General features: G+C 42.4%; 1 protein-coding gene across 7 annotated transcripts in view; it reads left to right on the top strand.

The window, feature by feature from the left end:
- Nucleotides 1-19,679, top strand: part of PIP5K1B (phosphatidylinositol-4-phosphate 5-kinase type 1 beta) — a 264,099-nt gene that overhangs the window by 231,665 nt on the left and 12,755 nt on the right. For all 7 annotated transcript variants that reach the window (XM_064290556.1, XM_023539444.2, XM_064290554.1 and 4 more), the window contains 2 exons: nucleotides 3,735-3,890; nucleotides 6,961-7,105. In XM_064290556.1, coding sequence (XP_064146626.1) covers nucleotides 3,735-3,890; nucleotides 6,961-7,105 — 301 coding nt within the window. The remainder of the gene's footprint in view (nucleotides 1-3,734; nucleotides 3,891-6,960; nucleotides 7,106-19,679) is intronic.

Here is a 19,679-nt window from a genome sequence, read left to right as displayed (position 1 = left end):
TATCGGTGTTTTCTGCTAATAAAATCCACACACTTTCAATTAAAAATTCTGGCGAGTCCAAAAAGACGCAAAGGAAAACGGTGAAAATTACTTGAAATCCCACAACCCGGAGATCTACACCACTGATATTTAATGTACTTCCTGCCCATTTTTCTCTATGTGTATTTTTATAGAATGAGTAGCATAGTGGCGTACAATTTTATATACAGCCCTCTATTTGTCAGTTAAGAAGCCCTGGTGATGCAGTGGTTAAGTGCTAGGCTGCTAACTAAAAGGTTGGTGGTTTGAACCTGTCAGCCACTCCTCAGGAGAAAGATGTGGCGGTCTGCTTCCTTAGAGATTTACAGCCTTGGAAACCCTGTGGGGTAGTTCTACTCTGTAACATCTACTAACAACAACAACAACAACAATAACGTCTGGCTTAATAGGAAGCATCTGGAATTCCCCATCTCCTTCTAAATCCCACCTGTGGTGATATCCTGGTTATGTAATGTCTGGAAAACTCCATCATAATACTCATGAAAGCATGAGAGAGAAAAAAAATAGTGTCTTAATATTATTGTGAAAGTAGTTTGACCTTCCAGAAACCCTGAAAGAGCCTCAGAGATCCCCTGACTGGCCCCTGAGCTGCATTTGAGGCCCTCTGGTTTAGAATTTTGAAAAGACTTTGTTGAAACTCGATACTATACTGAAAGTCAAGGGTGTGTGAAACCTAGCAGACAGAATGTGGGGGCGGAAGCTGGCATGTGCTTCAGACTTACAAACCACGTGTCACCGCTGTTGGATGGCATGGGGAGTTAAGGGAAGCATGGCTTACTTGGTCTACTTATTGGTCATCAAAATCCATTTTGATCAGCTTTTAAACATTCAAAATCTCCACCCTCAAGGAAAGACAAATTCTAGTTGTATCTTCTTTTTTTTTCCCTCACTTTAACCAGAAACAGAGTACTAAAGAGCTAGGAAATCAACTACCAATTAGGCAACTTAAAAAGAAAGACACCCTAAGGAGCCATGTTGGCACCGCACTTAAGCATTTTGGTGCTAATAGAAAATTTGGAAGAAGAAAGGCCTGGCAATCTGCTCCCATACAGCTGAGACAACCCTGTGGTGCAGTTTACTTGGTCACATGGGATCTCTATGAGTTGAACTCGACAGCAGCCAACATCAACAAACTAGATTTGCCAAGGCATTTTCCTATTCAATCCATTTCTATAGTTTATATGAGAAACGTATTAATGATGGGAGCACTGGAATATTGAGCACAAAATACTTGGTTTAAAAAAAATAAAAGAAAGACACCCAGGTTTAACGCTTTCTAGCCGTACAATCTTGAGCCAGGCCCAACCTTCCTAACTCTCCATCTCTTGGCCTGTAAGAGGACGTCCCTCCCTCAGACGACCGTACGGGCAATTTGAGGTATGGAATGTGAAGAGCCCCTGTGTGGTGAAAACGGTTGATGCACTCAGCTACTGATCAAAAAGTTGGCAGTCCAAGTCCATCCAGAGGTGCCTCAGAAGAACGTTTGGTGATCTGCTTCCCAAAAGTCAACCACTGAAAATGCTAAAGAGCACAGTTCTACTCTGACAAACATGGGATCACCCTGAGTCAGAGCTGACTCAGTGGCAACTGGAATGAAACATGAATGTTGGCTTGTGAACTCAACAACCCACTGCAGAAGTTATTTATTATTGTTGTTAGGTGCCATTGAGTCAATTACGACTCATAGTGACCTGATGTGACAGAGTAGAACTGCCCCATAGGGCTCTCCAGGCTGTAATCTTTACAGCAGCACATTGACAGGTCTTTCCTCCCACAGGGCTGATGGGTGGGTCCAAGCCACCAACCTTTTCGTTAGCAGCCAAGTGCTTAACCACTGTGACACCAGGGCTTCTTTATGTATTATTAGGATTATGTTATTATTATAAGACTGCTTGGGGGAACCCATAAATTGTCCCTTCTCTTTGCACGGAGAGATCGCTCTCTATTATTTCTTCATCTGTGGGTCCCAAAGTCCTTCTCCAATTAAATTCTCGCAAGCTGCCTGTGAGTAGGGCCTCAGATGAACAAGCTACTCTGAACTCTGAGATTCCCAAGAGTAAGCACAAGTACTCTAATGCATCTGCTGCTGAGTTACCCCTTTCTGCAAACCTCCCAGCGAGGGGAAATGCTGCCAAGAACAAGTTCAAGGAAAAACATCAACAAGATACAACTTCCACCTCCCCCTGCCCTCCAAGGAAATCCTCTAACGCTGAGAAGCCAAGAAGAATTATTGCAACAGGTGGAGCATATAAATGGGATGGTCCACCTGCCCTTGAGCAGCAACTACTGACCTTCTAGTGGGAAAAGCACAGCCTTCAGTGAGTGAGGTTGCCTGTCCAGTTCATTTGCAATGCTTGAGTTTCCCAACACACTTCAGTGTGCCGTAGAAGGCTGTTTGGACAACGACCAGCAGTGAATTAGACATCTGACATAACCATGAGCTGGAAAAGACCCAAGGGATAGAAAGTTTCAGTGGAAAGTCGCTGAAAGAAAAAAGCACCCAGAAGCAGCTTGGCTGAAGTGGGTGACGTGCATATAAGATTAAACATTGGCTGTTTAGAAATTCCCATTCCCAAGTTAATAAAACTTAGGGTCATGAGAATTCTCGGTACTCTACCATCCGAGATTACCGGCCCACCCACCCTCCTCCCAGCACTAGAAAAACATTATTTGGAGGAAGAAAAGCCAATTGTTCAGCCATGGAACATTTGCATTCACCTCAAATAAGTCTTGATTTCAAAATCTGCAGAGATATTACTTCTCTGATTTATTCTGAGACAGCCCGAAGTAAGTCAAGTCATTTTGGACAAAAGAAGTTACTAAAACACAGACAATTTTGCTCTCTCCCTTTCCTTGTATATGCAGTCCTTGGGTGGTGCAAATGGCTAAGCACTCAGATGCTAACTGAAAGGTTGGGGGTTCGAGTCCACCCAGAGGTACCTTGTAAGAAAGCCCTGGCCATCTAGTTCTGAAAAATCGGCCATTGAAAACGCTATAGCACACAGTTCTATTCTGACACACATAGAGTCACCATGAGTCAGGGTCAACTTGATAGCAGTTTGTACTTTTTACTCAAATATATAAAAAAAAGCTTCTTGAATTCTACTCAAATAATAACCAAAATGTTAATAAATAATAAATACAATATTAATTTAATCCATAAAATATGAATGTGGACTATTTTGATCAAAGATTCTATAGGGGAATCCTGCTCAAAAGGGGGAAAATGCAGAACAGAATTTCAAATTCTCAATGGAATCCAGACTTTCTGGAGCCACTGAGGCTGGGTGAACCCCTGAAACTATGCCCTAAGATAATCTTTAAAACCTTAAACTAAAACTGTCCCCTGAAGTCTTCTTTTTAGAACCAAACAATAGTTTATCTCAATAAGTAAAATATGTCTGCCTTGAGCATTGTGCTCTTTTAAAGAATTGTCTATGTGAGATCAAATTGACAACAGCAACTCAAAAGGTTACATGAGAAGCTTACGGGGCAGTGAGTCTAAGTCAATGGTAGTAGAACAATTCGCAGAATAGTGAGAATGTCGCACAACTTGAAGGAGGTAACGGATGTCACTGAGTTGTGCTTGTAGAAATCGTTGGAATGTTGTATGGCTGTGTTTATTTTCACCAAAAGAAAAGAAAATATGAATGTACAATAAGAATCTTTGTCTCTCCTTTTTCCTTCTTTTCTAGCCTTGAAGGCCTCACCTTCTAAGAAAAGGTGCAATTCCATTGCCGCTCTGAAGGCAACCTCACAGGAGATAGTGTCTTCCATCAGCCAGGAATGGAAGGATGAGAAGAGCGACTTGCTGACCGAAGGGCAGAGTTTCAGCAGCCTTGACGAAGAAGGTAAAGACATGTAACTTAAAAAAAAAAAAGTTATTGTGATTTATTTATACAAGTAATGCAAATTAACAATAGAAAAATTAGAAAATACAACAATATACAAAAAGAAAAAATCTCCTATAATCCCACTACCTGAAGGTAACAAACATTTGGTGTTTTTACTCCTAGACCTTGCTCTGTGTGGGTGTATATGTGTGTATACACACATACATATATGTATATATACGTATACCCATACCATTGCCGTTGAGTCGATTCCAACTCATAGCGACCCTAAAGGACAGAGTAGAACTGCCCCAAAGGGTTTCCAAGGAGCAGCTGGTGGATTCTAACTGCTGACCTTTTAGTTAAGCATTACGCCACCAGGGTTTCCATACATACATATACATACATATGTGTAGAAATATACATGCAATGTAACAGTGAGTTATCTCTTCAGCTGTTTAGGTCTTCTTTAATGAACTTAAATGAAATTTTATCATTTTCTCCTTGCTTGTCATGTATACTTTCTGTTAGATTGATTCCTTGGGCGGATACAGAAGTGTTGTTGTTAGCTGCTGTCAAGTCGGGCCCAACTTGTGTCGGACCAGTGCACAATGGGACGAAACGCTGCCTCGTCCTGCCCCATCCCCATGATGGGTTGTGGATTGGACTGTAGTGATCCATAGGGTTTCCACTGGCTGATTTTCAGAAGTAGATCGCCAAACCTTTCTTCCTAGTCTGTCTTAGTCTGAAAGCTCTCCTAAAACCTGTTCAGCATCATAATATACAAGACTGCACTGACAGATGGGTGGTGGGTACACATGAGATGCCTAGGCCAGGAATCAAACCAGGGCCTCCCAACATAGAAATATATATAAAAAAAAAAAAACAGACTCATCACCATTGAGTTGATTCTGACTCAGAACTGCATGTATTTTTTTGCCTTTTTAAATAGTATCTTTTTTAAGAATTGAGTTTTCTGGTTGTTTGTTGCTACCACATACCCAAAATAGACCTCGCATTTTTTTTTTTTTTTTTCCTTTCTTTTTTCTCTCTTTCTTCCTTTCTCTCTTATTTCCTGGCCAGGACATTTAGTACAACGATGTATACAAGTGGTGCCTGTAGACACACTTGGCTTGTCCTCATTTTAAAGGGAATGGTTCTAACCTTTCACTGTTGAGAAAGGTGTTTGCTGTATTTGATAATCAGGTTAAGGAACTTCCTTTTTATTCTTCATTTGCTGAAAGATTTTATCAGGAGGGAGTATTGAATTTTTTCATATACTTTTGTCTATCAACTGAGTGGATCTTTGGCTTTTCTCTTTTAATCTGATAAGGGGAAGTGAAGTCTTAGAATTTTCTACTGGTATATTCTTTTGAAGGTCTCTAGCATTTCCTGAACTTCTGGTTCCCACAGGAGATCTTTTAGAGGTTTCTTCTCCTCAGTCTTTAGAATAGGCTGCTATCCCTGTTCCCCTTTTGCAGTGCTCGTCCATATGAGCCACATTGGGTTTCTTTCTTTCTCATCGTCCAGGAAACCAACTTTCACCCAGAATTCCTGATTTCAACCAAAGAGTTAATTTCCCTTGAGCCTCTCCCTGCCACTCGTGATGGCAGAGTTAAGCTGATGGCTCCAGTTTTGTCAGACTTTCGCCCACCACCCCAATCATCCCTCCATTGGCAACTCCCCTACCACCCACCTGGCTTTCCCATTGTTGTTGTTAGCTGCCTGCATGTCAGTTCCAACTCATGGCAACCCCACGTGTGCAGAGTAGAACTGCTCCATAGGGTTTGCAAGGTCATGAGGCACCTCTGGGTGTGTTTGAACTGCCAGCCTTTTGGTAGCACGCATAAAACTACAAGGTGTCTGTCCCATCTAGGAGATAGGATGTGCTTATTTTTAAACCATGTGTTAGTTACATTTTCAAAGAATATGTTCAATATGGCCTAAATTTAATAAACAGCCCAATTGTTAATGGAGGGGTTGAGTATAGTATACTACATACTGTCCAAAAAGCCTGGAAACATGGAAAGTAGCACACAAATTGTACTTTGGTCTGATGAACAGTTGGACCCATGGCTTTATATTTAGAGGTACTTCACCTGAAAAAGTCTCTGAAGGTTGAGGAAAAAGCTATTGAGCACATTCTTTGAGAACGTAACTAACTTACTACTTAAAAATGAGTTTACTTTACAATTCTCTGCCGGTTCAAGGTTTGCAAAAGGATCGACCTCTTTATAGCGCTCTGTTCTTGGGGTCTTTGCCTTTCACAGTGCACTAGGTTATTGCCAAATTTCTCCTCTACTTTTTAACCATTGGTTTTCTAGTGTTTTCAGTGTTTCTTGGTACTATTTGTTTTCTATCACCAGGTAACAAGTTACCACAAACTTAGTGGCTTTAGATAACATCCATTTCTTAGTTCACAGCTCTGTGGTCAGAAGCCTGGGCACTGTTTACCTGGGTTCTCTGCTCGGGTAAAAACTGAAATCAAGATGTTACCTGAGCTAGCTCTCCGAAATTCTAGAGAACAATCTTGCTGCTGAAGTACAATGTCCAGCAGAGCCTGGGATAATAAAAAAAGATACATGTGGGCTCCAGCAGGGTGAGGTTGTCACTGGCTGCTGGCCTGTGTAGTACTTGTTTCCTGGCTCTTGAAGGTTCAGGGTTCTTTGATTTAAACTGGAAATCCACGGACGCACGTGTGTCCTCAGGAGGAGAGTCGGTCCCCTGTGTTTCCACACTTGCCTGTCATCCTTTCATGCCTGCTGGGTTATTATCTCCTCAAGCTCCTGGGAGCTTTCTCTGTCATCTTTTGAAATAGTAAATCACTCTATTAGGCTTTTCAAAGGACATTGGTAATGTCATTTCTGTAAGCCATCGCGTGAATTAATGTAATTTCCTTTCTGCCTAACCGGTTTTCAAGAAGGTGTTTTATATTTCAGCAATGGTTTCAATGCTTGCAATTAATTCATCATTTAATTTGCTGCCTGTTATGTAAAATGGGTGCTTTTGGCGCATGTAAGTTATTCTGGAGGCCAAAGGCGCATTTCCACTGAGATTCACAAGCGTGTGTGTTGCTTTCCTCGCTCAGCGCTAGGATCCCGACACCGCCCAGACCTGGTGCCCAGCACCCCATCGCTGTTTGAAGCTGCTTCCTTGGCGACCACGATTTCATCCTCTTCCTTGTACGCCAACGAACATTATCCACAGGACAGGACTACGCTTTATTCAAACAGGTAATGCTTAGCGCGATCAGATTACCAATCAGGCCATTGCCACGTCAACTAGCGTCCTCAGAGAGGGAACATGCTGTCTCTAACGACCCAGATATCCCCTTACCTGCCTTGTAAGTAAGAGCGAGAGGACATGCTGGATCTTTACCGTGATGAGAAGTACGTTTGCAGCCACCCCCCGTGGTTTCCATTACAGTTCATCATTGTGCCAGGTGGAAATTCTACCCTGGGCTCTGAGGAGGAAGACAAATTTGTAGCATTTTTGTTTTACTAGTTTCCTATGGATGGATAATTTTTTAAATGAGCATTATTTATTGATATTGCACAGATAGCCGTAAAGGTATCTTAACATTCTCTTTTCCTATGAGTGGCCTTATTTACTGCGGGATGCCTGATAATGGCCCCGCAGAGATGCCCACATCCTAATCCCTGGAACCTGGGAACATGTTACCTGACATGGCAAAAGGGACTTTGCAGATGTGATTAAGTCAAGGACCCAGAGATGGGGAAATCATCCTGGATTATTTGGGTGGGCCATGGTAGCACAATGGTTAAGTGCTCAGCTGCAAATGGAAATGTCGGCCGCTCAAACCTGGCAATGACTCAGAGAGAGAAAGGCCTGGTGATCCCCTTTTGCAAAGATTATAGCCAAGAAAACCCTATGGGGCAGTTCTCTGTCACATGGGGTCACTATGAGTCAAAATTGACTCCGTGGCACCTAAAAACATCAGTATAATCACAAGAGTTTTTTTTTAAGAAGGAAGCAGGAGGGTTAAAGGCAGAGAAAGACACTTGATGGGGAGGCAGAGGGCAGAGAGAGAGCAAGAGAGTTGAAGATGCTGTGCTCACACTTCTGGGGAAGTCAGCACAACATGTACAAGGCAAGGTCATGGGAGCTTCACAGACTCATCCAAACTCCCTGAGGGACTGATCTACTGGGCTGAGGGATGTGGGGACCATGGTCTCAGGGAACATCTAACTCAATTGGCATAACATAGTTTATAGAGAATATGTTCTACATTCTACTTTGGTGAGTAGCGTCTGGGGTCTTAAAAGGCTGTGAGCAGCTATATAAGATACTCCACTGGTCTCACCCCTTTGGGAGCAAGGGAGAATAAAGAAAACTAAAGACACAAGGGAAAGATTAGTCCAAAGGACTAATGGACCACAACTACCAAAGCTTCAACCAGACTGAGTCCAGTACAAGATGGTGCCCGGCTACTACCACTGACTGCTCTGACAGGAATCACAAAAGAGGGTCCTGAACAGAGCTGGAGGAATATGTAAAACAAAATTCTAACTCACAAAAAAAGACCAGACTTACTGGCCTGACAGAGATTGGAGAAACCCCAAAAGTATGGTGCCCGGACACCCTTTTAGTTCAGTAATGAAGTCACTCCTGATGTTTACCCTTCAGCTAAAGGTTAGACAGGCCCATAAAACAAAATGAGACTAAATGGGCACACCAGCCCAGGGGCAAGGACGAGAAGGCAGGAGGGGATAGGAAAGCTGATAATGAGGAACCAAAGGTTGAGAAGGGAGAGTGTTGACGTGTCATGGGGTTGGCAACCAACGTCATAAAACAATATGTGTACTAGATGTTTACTGAGAAGCTAGTTTGTTCTGTAAACCATCTAAAGTGCAATTGAAAGAAAAAGGAAGGAAGGAAGGAAGGAAGGAAGGAAGGAAGGAAGGAAGGAAGGAAGGAAGGAAGGAAGGAAGGAAGGAAGGAAGGAAGGAAGGAAGGAAGGAAGGAAGGAAGGAAGGAAGGAAGGAAGGAAGGAAGGAAGGAAGGAAGGAAGGAAGGAAGGAAGGAAGGAAGGAAGGAAGGAAGGAAGGAAGGAAGGAAAAAAAATGAAGATGCTAAGCTGCTGACTTTAAAGATGAAAGGGTCATGAACCAGGGAATGCAAGTGGACTCTATACTACCATACCAGTTGCCATCAAGTCAGTTACAACTCATGGTGATTCCATGTGTGCAGAGTAGAACAGCTCCATAGAGTTTTCAAGACTGTGTGACCTTTCAGAAGCAGATCACCAGGCCTTTCTCCCGAGGCATCCCTGGATGGGTTCAAACAGCCGACCTTTCCCCTAGTAGTTGAGGATTTAACCATTTGCACCACGCCGGGACTCTAGAAGCTGTAAAAAGCGAAGAAACAGGTTCATTCCTGGAGCACCTACAAAGGAACACAAGCTGTCAATAACTTGATTTTAGGCTTTCTGACCTCCAGAACTGGAAGACAGTAAATTTACTTTGTTTTAAGCCACTAAGTTTGTGGTAATTTGTTAGAGCAGCAATAGCGAACTAATACAGTGACCCTCAAACACATAATGTGAATTTAAGAATTGGGGTAGTTACTGGAATCTCTTAGGTTTTAGGTATTTTTTCCTTTTAAATGAACTGTTCTGCAACTGGTGCCAGAAAGTGTGATCTTTACAAAGAGATCAGAACATTGTCTACGGGATCAGTTGTTTTATTTTCTATTTTAACATATGCAGTTTTGTCACTAGCGTGTATATATGGACAGGCGCTAACATGTGTAGGCTGTCAATAATTATCTAGTCAATGGTGAGCAAGTTCTTGTTGAAATCAAATTTGTGCAGGTGCAGAGTTTCTACTGGGAGTCATCTTCCTCCTGCAGGCTAGTAGCTTGGTTCACTTTCAGAAAGAGGACTCAATATGATCAATATTCATTTTTAATACATGCATACCTATCGATTCTAGCTTGGCCGATGGTGAGTTAAAGTCTAGCTGTTGGACCTGTTGTAGTAACTCTTCTTTTTTGTTGCTGTTCCCTTTTTTCTCAGCTAGATACAAGCTTAGGTAGGTAACAGTTAGGTAGCCACTCTGGGTCAAGAAATGGTAAAAATGACAAGACAAACCACAAATCTTCCCCAGGCCTCAGTTTGGGTGGCTCTGCCCAACAAAGCAGCCTCCATTATAAATTTATTCAACTCATGAGAACATAAAAACCATTTAACTTGTTTAAGGAGCCCATGTGGCACAGTAGGTAAAGTGATTGATTGCTAACCAAAAGGTCAGTAGTTTGAAACTACCAGGATCTCTGTAGGCAAAGGACGTGGCAGTCTGCTTCCATGGAGATTTACAGCCTTGGAAACCCAATGGGGTCTTTATGAGTCAGAATTGACTTGAAGGCAGTGAGTTTTTTACTTGGTTAGCTTACTTGGATTAGAGAAATTTAAAATGATTTATCATATATCTTGAATGTTCAAATTTGTTATGTAAACTAATTAGCCCAGCACGAAGTTTTTTCTGTCTGTATGGCGCAGCTGAACGTATCGGTCTCTGTAAAGTTGTTTTGCTGTCAAGTATAAGTAGCAGCTCAAAAGATAGTTGGCTTTGGATGGGGATGGCATAATGGAGGCACAACATAAAAGATGTCATCTGTGTTGTTGAGTTATAAATGTGGAGGTTTTGTTAGCAGATGTTTTGAGGTGTCTGTTTTCACTACAATAAAAAAAAGAGAAAGAGGGATAGGATAAAGAGCCGAAAAGTCACAGGAAGCTCTTAGCAAAGTCAAAGCAATCCTCATTAAAGCTGTGGTAGTTTCTTACAGTTTGCTACTGTTATAATTATCAGGGATTGTAATTGGATGCACTATTAAATTATTTACTGAAATATTCAGGATAGAAATAAAAGGGTTTGGGTTTTTGTTTTTTGGGTTTCTTGTTGTTAAGTATCTAGTCTCTTGGCTGGAAGGTATTAAAGTCATGGATATCCTAAGGTTCCCACAGGGTCTGGCACTGACACCTCCTGACTCCCAGTCTCTCCTAGCCAGTTTGGGGGTTATCTCTGCCTGCTCCTAGGGCTGTGTTGTAATTCTTGATAGTTTTGTTTATGTTGATACTGGTATCATAAGGACCCCTGTTTGCATAATGTTTAAGTACCTGGCTGGTAACTGAAAGGTCAGCAGTTCCAACCCACCAGTGGCTCCAACCCATCAGCAGCTCTGTGGGAAAAAGATCTGCTCCCATAAAGATTCCAGCCTTAGAAACTCTATGGGGCAGTTCTACTCTGTCCTGTAGAATCACTAGGAGGCAGAATTGACTCAATAACACACAAGAACAGCTGGTATTATATATATTTGGATGCGGGGGGGGGGGGGGGAACATGCTACCTGTGATATTTTCCCTTTTCTTTTTTGAAGTGAACTTTTTTTTTATTTTTCACAGACTTCCTTTTACATTCTGTCTCCAAGTTGCAATTTGATATCTGAAATTTAACTGTCATTCAGGGTTCCTTTGCAGGAAGAGGAAACCACTCTATCTTTAGCAGAAAGCGATTCAAATCAGGGAATTAGGTGCTAACAAAGTCTTTGGGAAGCCCAGGGATTGGGCTTCAGGCTGGATCTCAACAGATAACTCCTGCAACACACCACCAATCTGGCCCACCACCAGCACTGCAGCCTTGGCCACAACCAAGCAGGTGGCCTGCAGACAAGACACGCCCCAGAGGAAAGCATTTCGGTTAGCATGAATGTTTACCAAAAAAGTTTTTAACTCTTTATGGAACAAGAAATTCTTTTGACTATAGAGGCTGATTTCTTCATTTAAAAAATAAAAAACTACCTATTATTTAGCCCCAAAGCTTCCCTTTAAAAGCAAGGGAACTGAGGTGACAGTACTTACTCAGCATCACACAGGTAGGTAGTGGCTGAACTAACCCAGAGAGGTTTCCTTTGATTGTTACTTTATATAAGAGACCATGCTGACTTCCAGAATCATTGATGAAGTCTGAAATTGTTTCAGGAAACATTTGTTTTCCCTTAAATCGAGTTTTTAACTGAAACTCTGCACCATCTACAATTATAAAACTAAAAACCAAACCTGTTGCAGTTAAGTTGATTCCGACTCATAGCGACCCTATAGGACAGAGTAGATCCACCCCATAGGCTTTCCAAGGAGTGGCTGGTGGATTAGAACTGCCAACCTTTTGGTTAGCAGCCGAGCTCTTAACAACTGGGCCACCAGGACTTCAGGTTAATTATAGGTTTGCTAGGAGCCATGCTTAATGCTTGCACATGTATTGTTCACACCAACCCTGTGGTCAATCGATAAGGAAGGTGATTTTTACCAAGACTATATGGGTAGGGTGCCCTGGTGGTGCAGTGGTTAAGAGCTTGTCTACCAACCAAAAGGTCTACAGTTCGAATCCACCAGCTGCTCCCTGGGGTCCCTCTGGGACAGTTGTACGCTGTCCATATGGTCACTATGAGTTAAAATCACTATGAGTCGAAACTGACTCGATGGCAACGTGTTTGGTTTTGGTTTTTGTATTTGGATAAAGGACAAGCTCAGAGAGGTGAAGTAATTGCCCATGTCCCCACTAAGGAGCACTGATTCCAGAGGGAACCTGGAGGAAGAACTAAAGCCTTCGAGTTTCCACTCCCAGCTCAACTCAGATGTGATACAATGGCTCCATCTAAGGAAATGCCACAGAGGAATCTCAATGGAAAATGTGATAAGAACATTTTCGTTAACGGCCATTGGGAAATTTCTTGTAAATACGATTTAGACACACATGTAACAGACAGTCATTATCCAAAATAAATAGAGCTTAAATCAGACTCTGAGAATGAGTAATTTAGTCTTTTGGGGAGGAGGTAGACTAAATGGGAAAAGGGTACAATTTCAATGACAGCTTTTAAATGTACTTACAGATTGCTGAGCATATTAAGGAAACCCTGGTGGCATAATGGTTAAGTGCTGTGGCTGCTAACCAAAAGGTCTGCAGATGGAATCTACCAGGCACTCGCTGGAAACCTGTGGGGCAGTCTACTCTGTCTTGTAGGGTCGCTATGAGTCAAAATTGACTCGACGGCAATGGGTTTGTTTTTTGTTGTTGTTGTTTTTTAAGCACATTAACTGAGTGGTTTAAAGTTGGGAAAGGTGTACATCAGGCTTGTGTCCTTTCACCGTATTTAGTCAATCTGTATGCTGAGCAAATAATCCAAGAAGCTGGATTAATTGAAGAAGAAAGGGGCATCAAAACTAGAGGAAGACTCATTAACAACCTGCTTTATGCAGATGACACAACCTTGCTTGCTGAAAGTGAAAAGGACTTGAAGCACTTACTAGTAAAGATCAAAGCCTTCAGTATGGACCACACCTCAACATAAAGAAAACAAAAATCCTCACAACTGGATGAATAAGCAACATCACGATAAACGGAGAAAAGACTGAAGTTGTCAAGGATTTCATTTTACTTGGATCCACAATCAACACCCATGGAAGCAGCAGTCCAGAAATCAAAAGACACATTGCTCTGGGCAAATCTGCTGTGAAGGGCTTCTTTAAAGTGTTGAAAAGCAAAGGTGTCACCTTGAAGACTAAGGTGTGCCTGACCCAAGCCATGGTATTTTCAATTGCATCATATCCATGTGAAAGCTGGAGAATGAATAAGAAAGACCAAAGAATTGATGCCTTTGTATTGTGGTGCTGGCAAAGAATATTGAATATACCACGGACTGCCAAAAGAACAAACAAATCTGTCTTGGAAGAAGTATAACCAGAATGCTCCTTAGATGCAAGGATGGCGAGACTGTGTCTTGCATACTTTGGACATGTTGTCAGGAGGGATCAGCCCCTGGAGAAGGACATCATGCTTGGTAAAGTACAGGGTCTGCAGAAAACAGGAAGACCCTCAAAGATGTGGATTACCCAGTGGCTGCAACAATGGGCTCAAGGATAACAATGATTATAAGGATGGCACAGGATCAGGCAGTGTTTAGTTCTTTGTGCATAGGGTCGCTATGAGTCGGAACTCACTTGATGACACCTGACAACAACACCAACAAGAACATTAACACATAACCATAAGTATATGAACAGTTTAAAATAATGAATGGCATGCTTCATGATATTTCACAAAATGCCTAATCATTTATCTCACCACCTGCCTGTCAGTTTGTCGTATTGTGGGGGCTTGCATGCTGCTGTGATGCTGGAAGGTATGCCATTGGTATTTCAAATACTAGTAGAGTCACCCATGGTAGACAGGTTTCAGGGAGCTTCCAGCTGAAAATACACTAGGAAGAAAGGCCTAGTGGCCTACTTCTGAAAGTTAGCCAACGAAAACCCTGTGGGTCACTACAGAACATCGTCCAATATAGTGCTGGACGATGAGTCCCCTGGGTTGGAAGGCACTCAAAATATACAGTAGTTGCAACAATGGACTCAAGCATGGCAACGGTCATGAAGATGGCTCAGGACCTGATGATGTTTCATTCTGTTTTACATGGGATCACCGTGAATCAGAGCCAACTTGACAGCAATGAGCAATAAGAAGTCTAAAGTTTATTAGTTTACTCGTATGTGCTTTTTTGAAGGTAGAATTTATTGAGTGTGACGTGATAGCGGCTACATATCTGAGCTCCTAGAGAATAGATCGTCAGCCAATGAAGACCCTAAGGATCACGATGGTTTAATCCACATCCGATCATGGGGATGGTGCAGGAGTGGGCTTTTCACCACATTGTCTGTATCATAAGGAGCCCTGGTAGCGCAGTGGTTAAGAACATGGCTGCTAACCATAAGGTTGAACCCACCATCCACTCTGCGGGAGAAAGATGTGTCAGTCTACTTCTGTAATGATTATAGCCTTAGAAACCTTATGGGGCAGTTCTGTCCTATGGGGTCACTATGAGTCAGAATGGATGTGTTTTTGAATCTGCATCATATGTGATATGTTATGACATTATTACTTGGATAAAACAAAAATTAAGGCAGTGAGAGAAAGACTTTTAAAGACAACAACTGTGGATTGTACCATATGTTCCCTGAACAAATGTCCTCGGGGAAATTAGCTATAAAACACTCATTAGGTCTGGAAACAAAAATCAGAGTGTTCCGGGCTATAAAATGATCACTGATGTTGTCAGCAGTCCAGCCAGGTTCACGTCCTCCGGTGAAACCAGACGAATTTCGCTGCTGGCAGAAGTAAGCATTTTTGTAAATGACATGGAGGCCTGAGTGGCTTTGCAGAGCCAGCCCTGTCCACTCCCAGGGGAGCCCTGGGAGGACGCGAAATTCCTCTTCTATGTAAGGTCCCTGAGTGGCACGAACAGTTGGCGCTCAGCTGCTCATCTTAAGCTTGGTGGCTTGAACTAGCCCAGCGGTACCATGGAAGATAGGCTTGGCGACCTGCTTCCATAAAGATTGTTGTTGCTGTTAGGTGCCGTCAAGTCAATTTCTACTCCTAGAGACCTCATGTGACAGATAGCAGCCAAGAAGTCCCCATGGAAGGGTTCTACTCTGTAACATAAGTGGTCGCCACGAGTCGGAGTCGGGAAGTGTGTGCCTTAGAGCAGATGGTGAGTGCCAGCAGTTCCTGGGCTTACACAGGAGGATCAGAGGCTGGGAGGTTAGCAGTTTCCTGGGGGGCTTGTTGCAAATTAGGAGTAATTCCCCTCAGACAGTCTGAAACAAGGGAATTAGGGCAATACTTGATGGTATAGAACCTGGGCAGGCAGCCAGACTCCTCCATCCAGTCACGTAACTTTGCTTCTGAAAATGGATCTCCCCAAGCTGCGAGCTGAGGCATGGTGAGCCTCTGACCCGACCACTGGGTTTGGAGGGCATTCCTCCCCAGAGAGATGCTTGCCCTTAGACGTGAACCCTGAAACAGGAGCTGGGAAACTCTCAGCCGGAGAACTTAGGAATCAATTCTGTGTAGGCTTTGTGCCCTGGAAATCAACAGCGCAGTAAGAAAATGGGGCAATAGGCAGAATATTCCCCAGTACCAGAATTGAAGAGAAATAGACATTAAAGTGATCAGTGGTGCAGACATTGAAGTGGAAATCTTTTTCAGAACACATTTTACCTTTAGTACTTGGGGCATCTTCACGGGAACAGGAAATTTCTGCAGGCTCTGGGTAGGGCAAATCGTTAAGGCACTCGGCTGCTAACCGAAAGCTTGGAGATTTGAGTTGACCTAGGGGCACCCCAGAAGAAAGATCTGGCAATCTGCTCCTGAAAAATCAGCCAGGGAAAACTCTGAGGAGCACAGTTCTACTCTGACACACACGGGGGCGCCATGAGGCAGAATTGACTCCACAGCTACCGGTTTGATCTTTGTGGTGCAGTTATTTGGATTGGATGGTGTGTTCCTGCAGTATCATTTTTAGTCTTCATTATCTCTTACAATAGCTCTTCACTGTTTCAAAAATCACATTCCATTACTGCTTTAAGGAGCAATGGACACGTTCATACACATCCATGCACATAGCAGAAAGGTGTCTGACCCCAGGTGATATTTTATGCCCTCTGTAAAGCGTTTCTTGGTTTGGAAAGATCCACATTTCTCTTCAATAATGTGTATACCCAGAGGTGGAGCCAAGACGGCAGAATAGACAGATGCTTCCGGCAAGCCCTCTTTACAACAAAGACCCGAAAAAACAACTGAAACGAGTATATTTATGACAAGCTAGGAGCTCTGAACTTCAAAGGCAAGCTCGGAAAACGAACTGAGGGGCAGCAGGAGGAAGAGACTGTTCAGAAGCGGAGAGGAGTTACCGGACCTGAATCTCGGGGAGCCCTCAGGCACCATTCCCGGAGTGGCGGTGGGCTGGTACTAGTGTTCAGCTGCAGTTTCCTCAGGGAGAAGCAGTCAGTCACACAGCCCACTCACGCCTCCGGAACCTGAGAAGAACGGCGCTCTCGGCAAAAGCTAAGTACTTGCGTGTATTTTACCACGCCCCCAGCCCCAGCCTGCTACAGAGGCTGGCTTCCCTGGACCTGAGATATGCCCTGTTGAGTGCCTAGAGCCATCCTCCCAGCCTTGGAGAAGGAATAAATTCACAACTGGGGGAAAAGATAATTTGCCATCTCCACTAACCAGGGGAGCTCAGGACAGAAGCAGCTCCTGTCCAGCCATAAACGGTTTGTGGACTTTGAGTACCTTTCCCCTCTGCATGGACCTGTGTGGGCCTATTTCAGAAGAATAGGCCCTTGTTGGCAGACTCCAACCATTTCAGGTGTGCGGCGGAGAGTTGGGTGTTTGATGTTTGACATGGCTTTGCCTATTAAACAGGGTCCTCACCTACCCACATCAGGGATGTAAGGACTGGTAGCTCCACTCAGGTCACCCAGCCACCTGCGAAAGGGGTCCAAGGGTAACTGGTACCTCCAAGTTTTTACAACCAAAAACATTGGGTGCCCGCGGTCCACCTGCAGAACCCACCCACCTGTATACTCTAGGGAACAGGGACACGCTTTCCTCAGAGACACGTGGGGGACAATTTTCAGCCCACTGCCTTGTTCAGAGTGTGACCCCATGCTGCAAGCAGATACCGGTACCTACACCACCCCTGCCCCTCTAAGACTGTAGGACAGAGCCTGTACCACACCATGATGCTCAGCTACCTGGACACCTGAGCTGAATTCATACAAGAAAAGTCAATGGACTCCTAGACTGATATACCTGATAATAGCTCTAACCATCTAGGGACAGGATGTCAGAGCTCCAAAGGTGAAAATAAGCTAACTCACTCAAGCATCCCATAGGGGTATACCAAAACAAAACAAAGCAAGCAGCTATGACCCAGTAAGCAAGCATAAACTAATACAATAACTTATAGATGGCTTGGAGGCAACAGTCAATACCAAGTCACATAAAGAAACAGACCATGATTGCCTCAACAAGCTCTCAAAACAAAGAATCCAGGGATCTTCTAGATGAAAGTGCCTTCCTGGAATTACCACAGAGAGAATACAAAAGATTAATATACGGAATCCTTCAAGATATCAGGAAGGAAATGAGGCAATACACAGAAGAAGCCAAAGAACACACAGATAAAGCAATTGAAGAAATTAAAAAGATTATTTAGGAACATAATGTAAAATTTAATAAGCTGGAAAAACCCATAGACAGACAGCAATCAGAAATTTAGAAGAGTAAAAATAAAATTACAGAAATTGACAACTCAATAGAAAGTCAGAGAAGCAGATTTGAGCAAGTGGAAGGCAGAATTTCTGAACTTGAAGATAAAGCACTGGTACTAATATATTTGAAGAAAAATCAGATAAAAGAGTTAAAAAAAAAACTGAAAAAACCTTAAGAATCATGTGGGAAAGTATCAAGAGAAATAATCTACAAGTGATTGGAGTACCAGAACAGGGAGGGATAACAGAAAATCCAGAGAGAATTGTTGAAGATCTGTTGGCAGAAAACTTCCCTGATAACGTGAAAGACGAGAAGATATCTATCCAAGATGCTCATCAAACTCCACATAAGGTAGTGTTAAAAGAAAGTCACCAAGACATATTATAATCAAACTTGCCAAAACCAAAGATAAAGAGGGAATTATAAGAGCAGTGAGGGATAAACGAAGTCACCTACAAAGGACAGCCAATAAGAATAAGCTTGGACTACTCAGCAGAAACCATGCAGGCAAGGAGGCAATGGGATGACCTATAGAAAAAATTGAGGGAAAAAAATTGTCAGCCAAGAATTATATATCCAGCAAAACTGTCTCTCAAATATGAAGGTGAAATTAGGACATTTCCAGATAAACAGAAATTTAGGGGATTTGTAAAAACCCAAACCACAAGAAATACTAAAGGGAGATCTTTGGTTAGAAAATCAGTAATATCAGGTATCCACCCAAGGCTAGAACACTGGGCAGAGTAATCAGAAGTCAACCCAGACAGGGAAATCACAAAAATAAATCAAGATAAAAAATGTTCAAATCAGGGAAACAGCGATGTTATTATGTGAAAGAAGAGAGGATTAAAACAATAAAGAGGGACTAAGAAATGTAATCATAGATCTTCCATATGGAGAAGAAGATAAGGTGATACAAAGAAATAAAAGTTAGGTTTAAATTTAGAAAAATAGGGGTAAATAATAAGGTAACCACAAAGGAGACAAACTATCCTACACATCAAAATAAAATACAAGAAAAAATAGAGACTCAGCAGAAAGAAAATAACAATGATCAAGAGGAAAAGACAATATATAAAGATAATCTACTCAGCACATAAAATTAAGTGGGAAAAAGAAACTGTCAATAACACACAAAAAAAGACATCAAAATGACAACACTAAATTCATACCTATTCATAATTACGCTGAAGGTAAATGGACTAAACGCACCAATAAAGAGACAGAGAATGGCAGAATGGATTAAAAAGACACGATCTGTCTATATGCTGCCTACAAGAGACATACCTTAGACTTAGAGACACAAACAAACAAAAACTCAAAGGATGGAAAAAATATATCAAGCAAACAACAAGCAAAATTGAGTAGGAGTGGCGATATTAATTTCTGACAAAAAAGACTTTAAAGTTAAATCCATCATAAGGGATAAGGAAGGACACTATATAATGATTAAAGGGACAATATACCAAGAAGATATAGCCATATTAAATATGCACCCAATGACAGGGCTACGAGATACATAAAACAAACTATCAGCATTGAAAAGTGAGATAGACAGCTCCACAATAATAATAGGAGACTTCAACACACACCACTTTTGGTGCAGGACAGGACATCCAGAAAGAAACTCAATAAAGATATGGAAGATCTAAATGCCATAATCAACCAACTGGAC

The sequence above is a fragment of the Loxodonta africana genome, chromosome 9 (assembly GCF_030014295.1).
Source record: "Loxodonta africana isolate mLoxAfr1 chromosome 9, mLoxAfr1.hap2, whole genome shotgun sequence".
In the NCBI taxonomy this organism is placed as follows: domain Eukaryota; kingdom Metazoa; phylum Chordata; class Mammalia; order Proboscidea; family Elephantidae; genus Loxodonta; species Loxodonta africana.
Note: the sequence above shows the minus strand (reverse complement) of the source record. Positions and strands in the feature narration are given on the sequence as shown.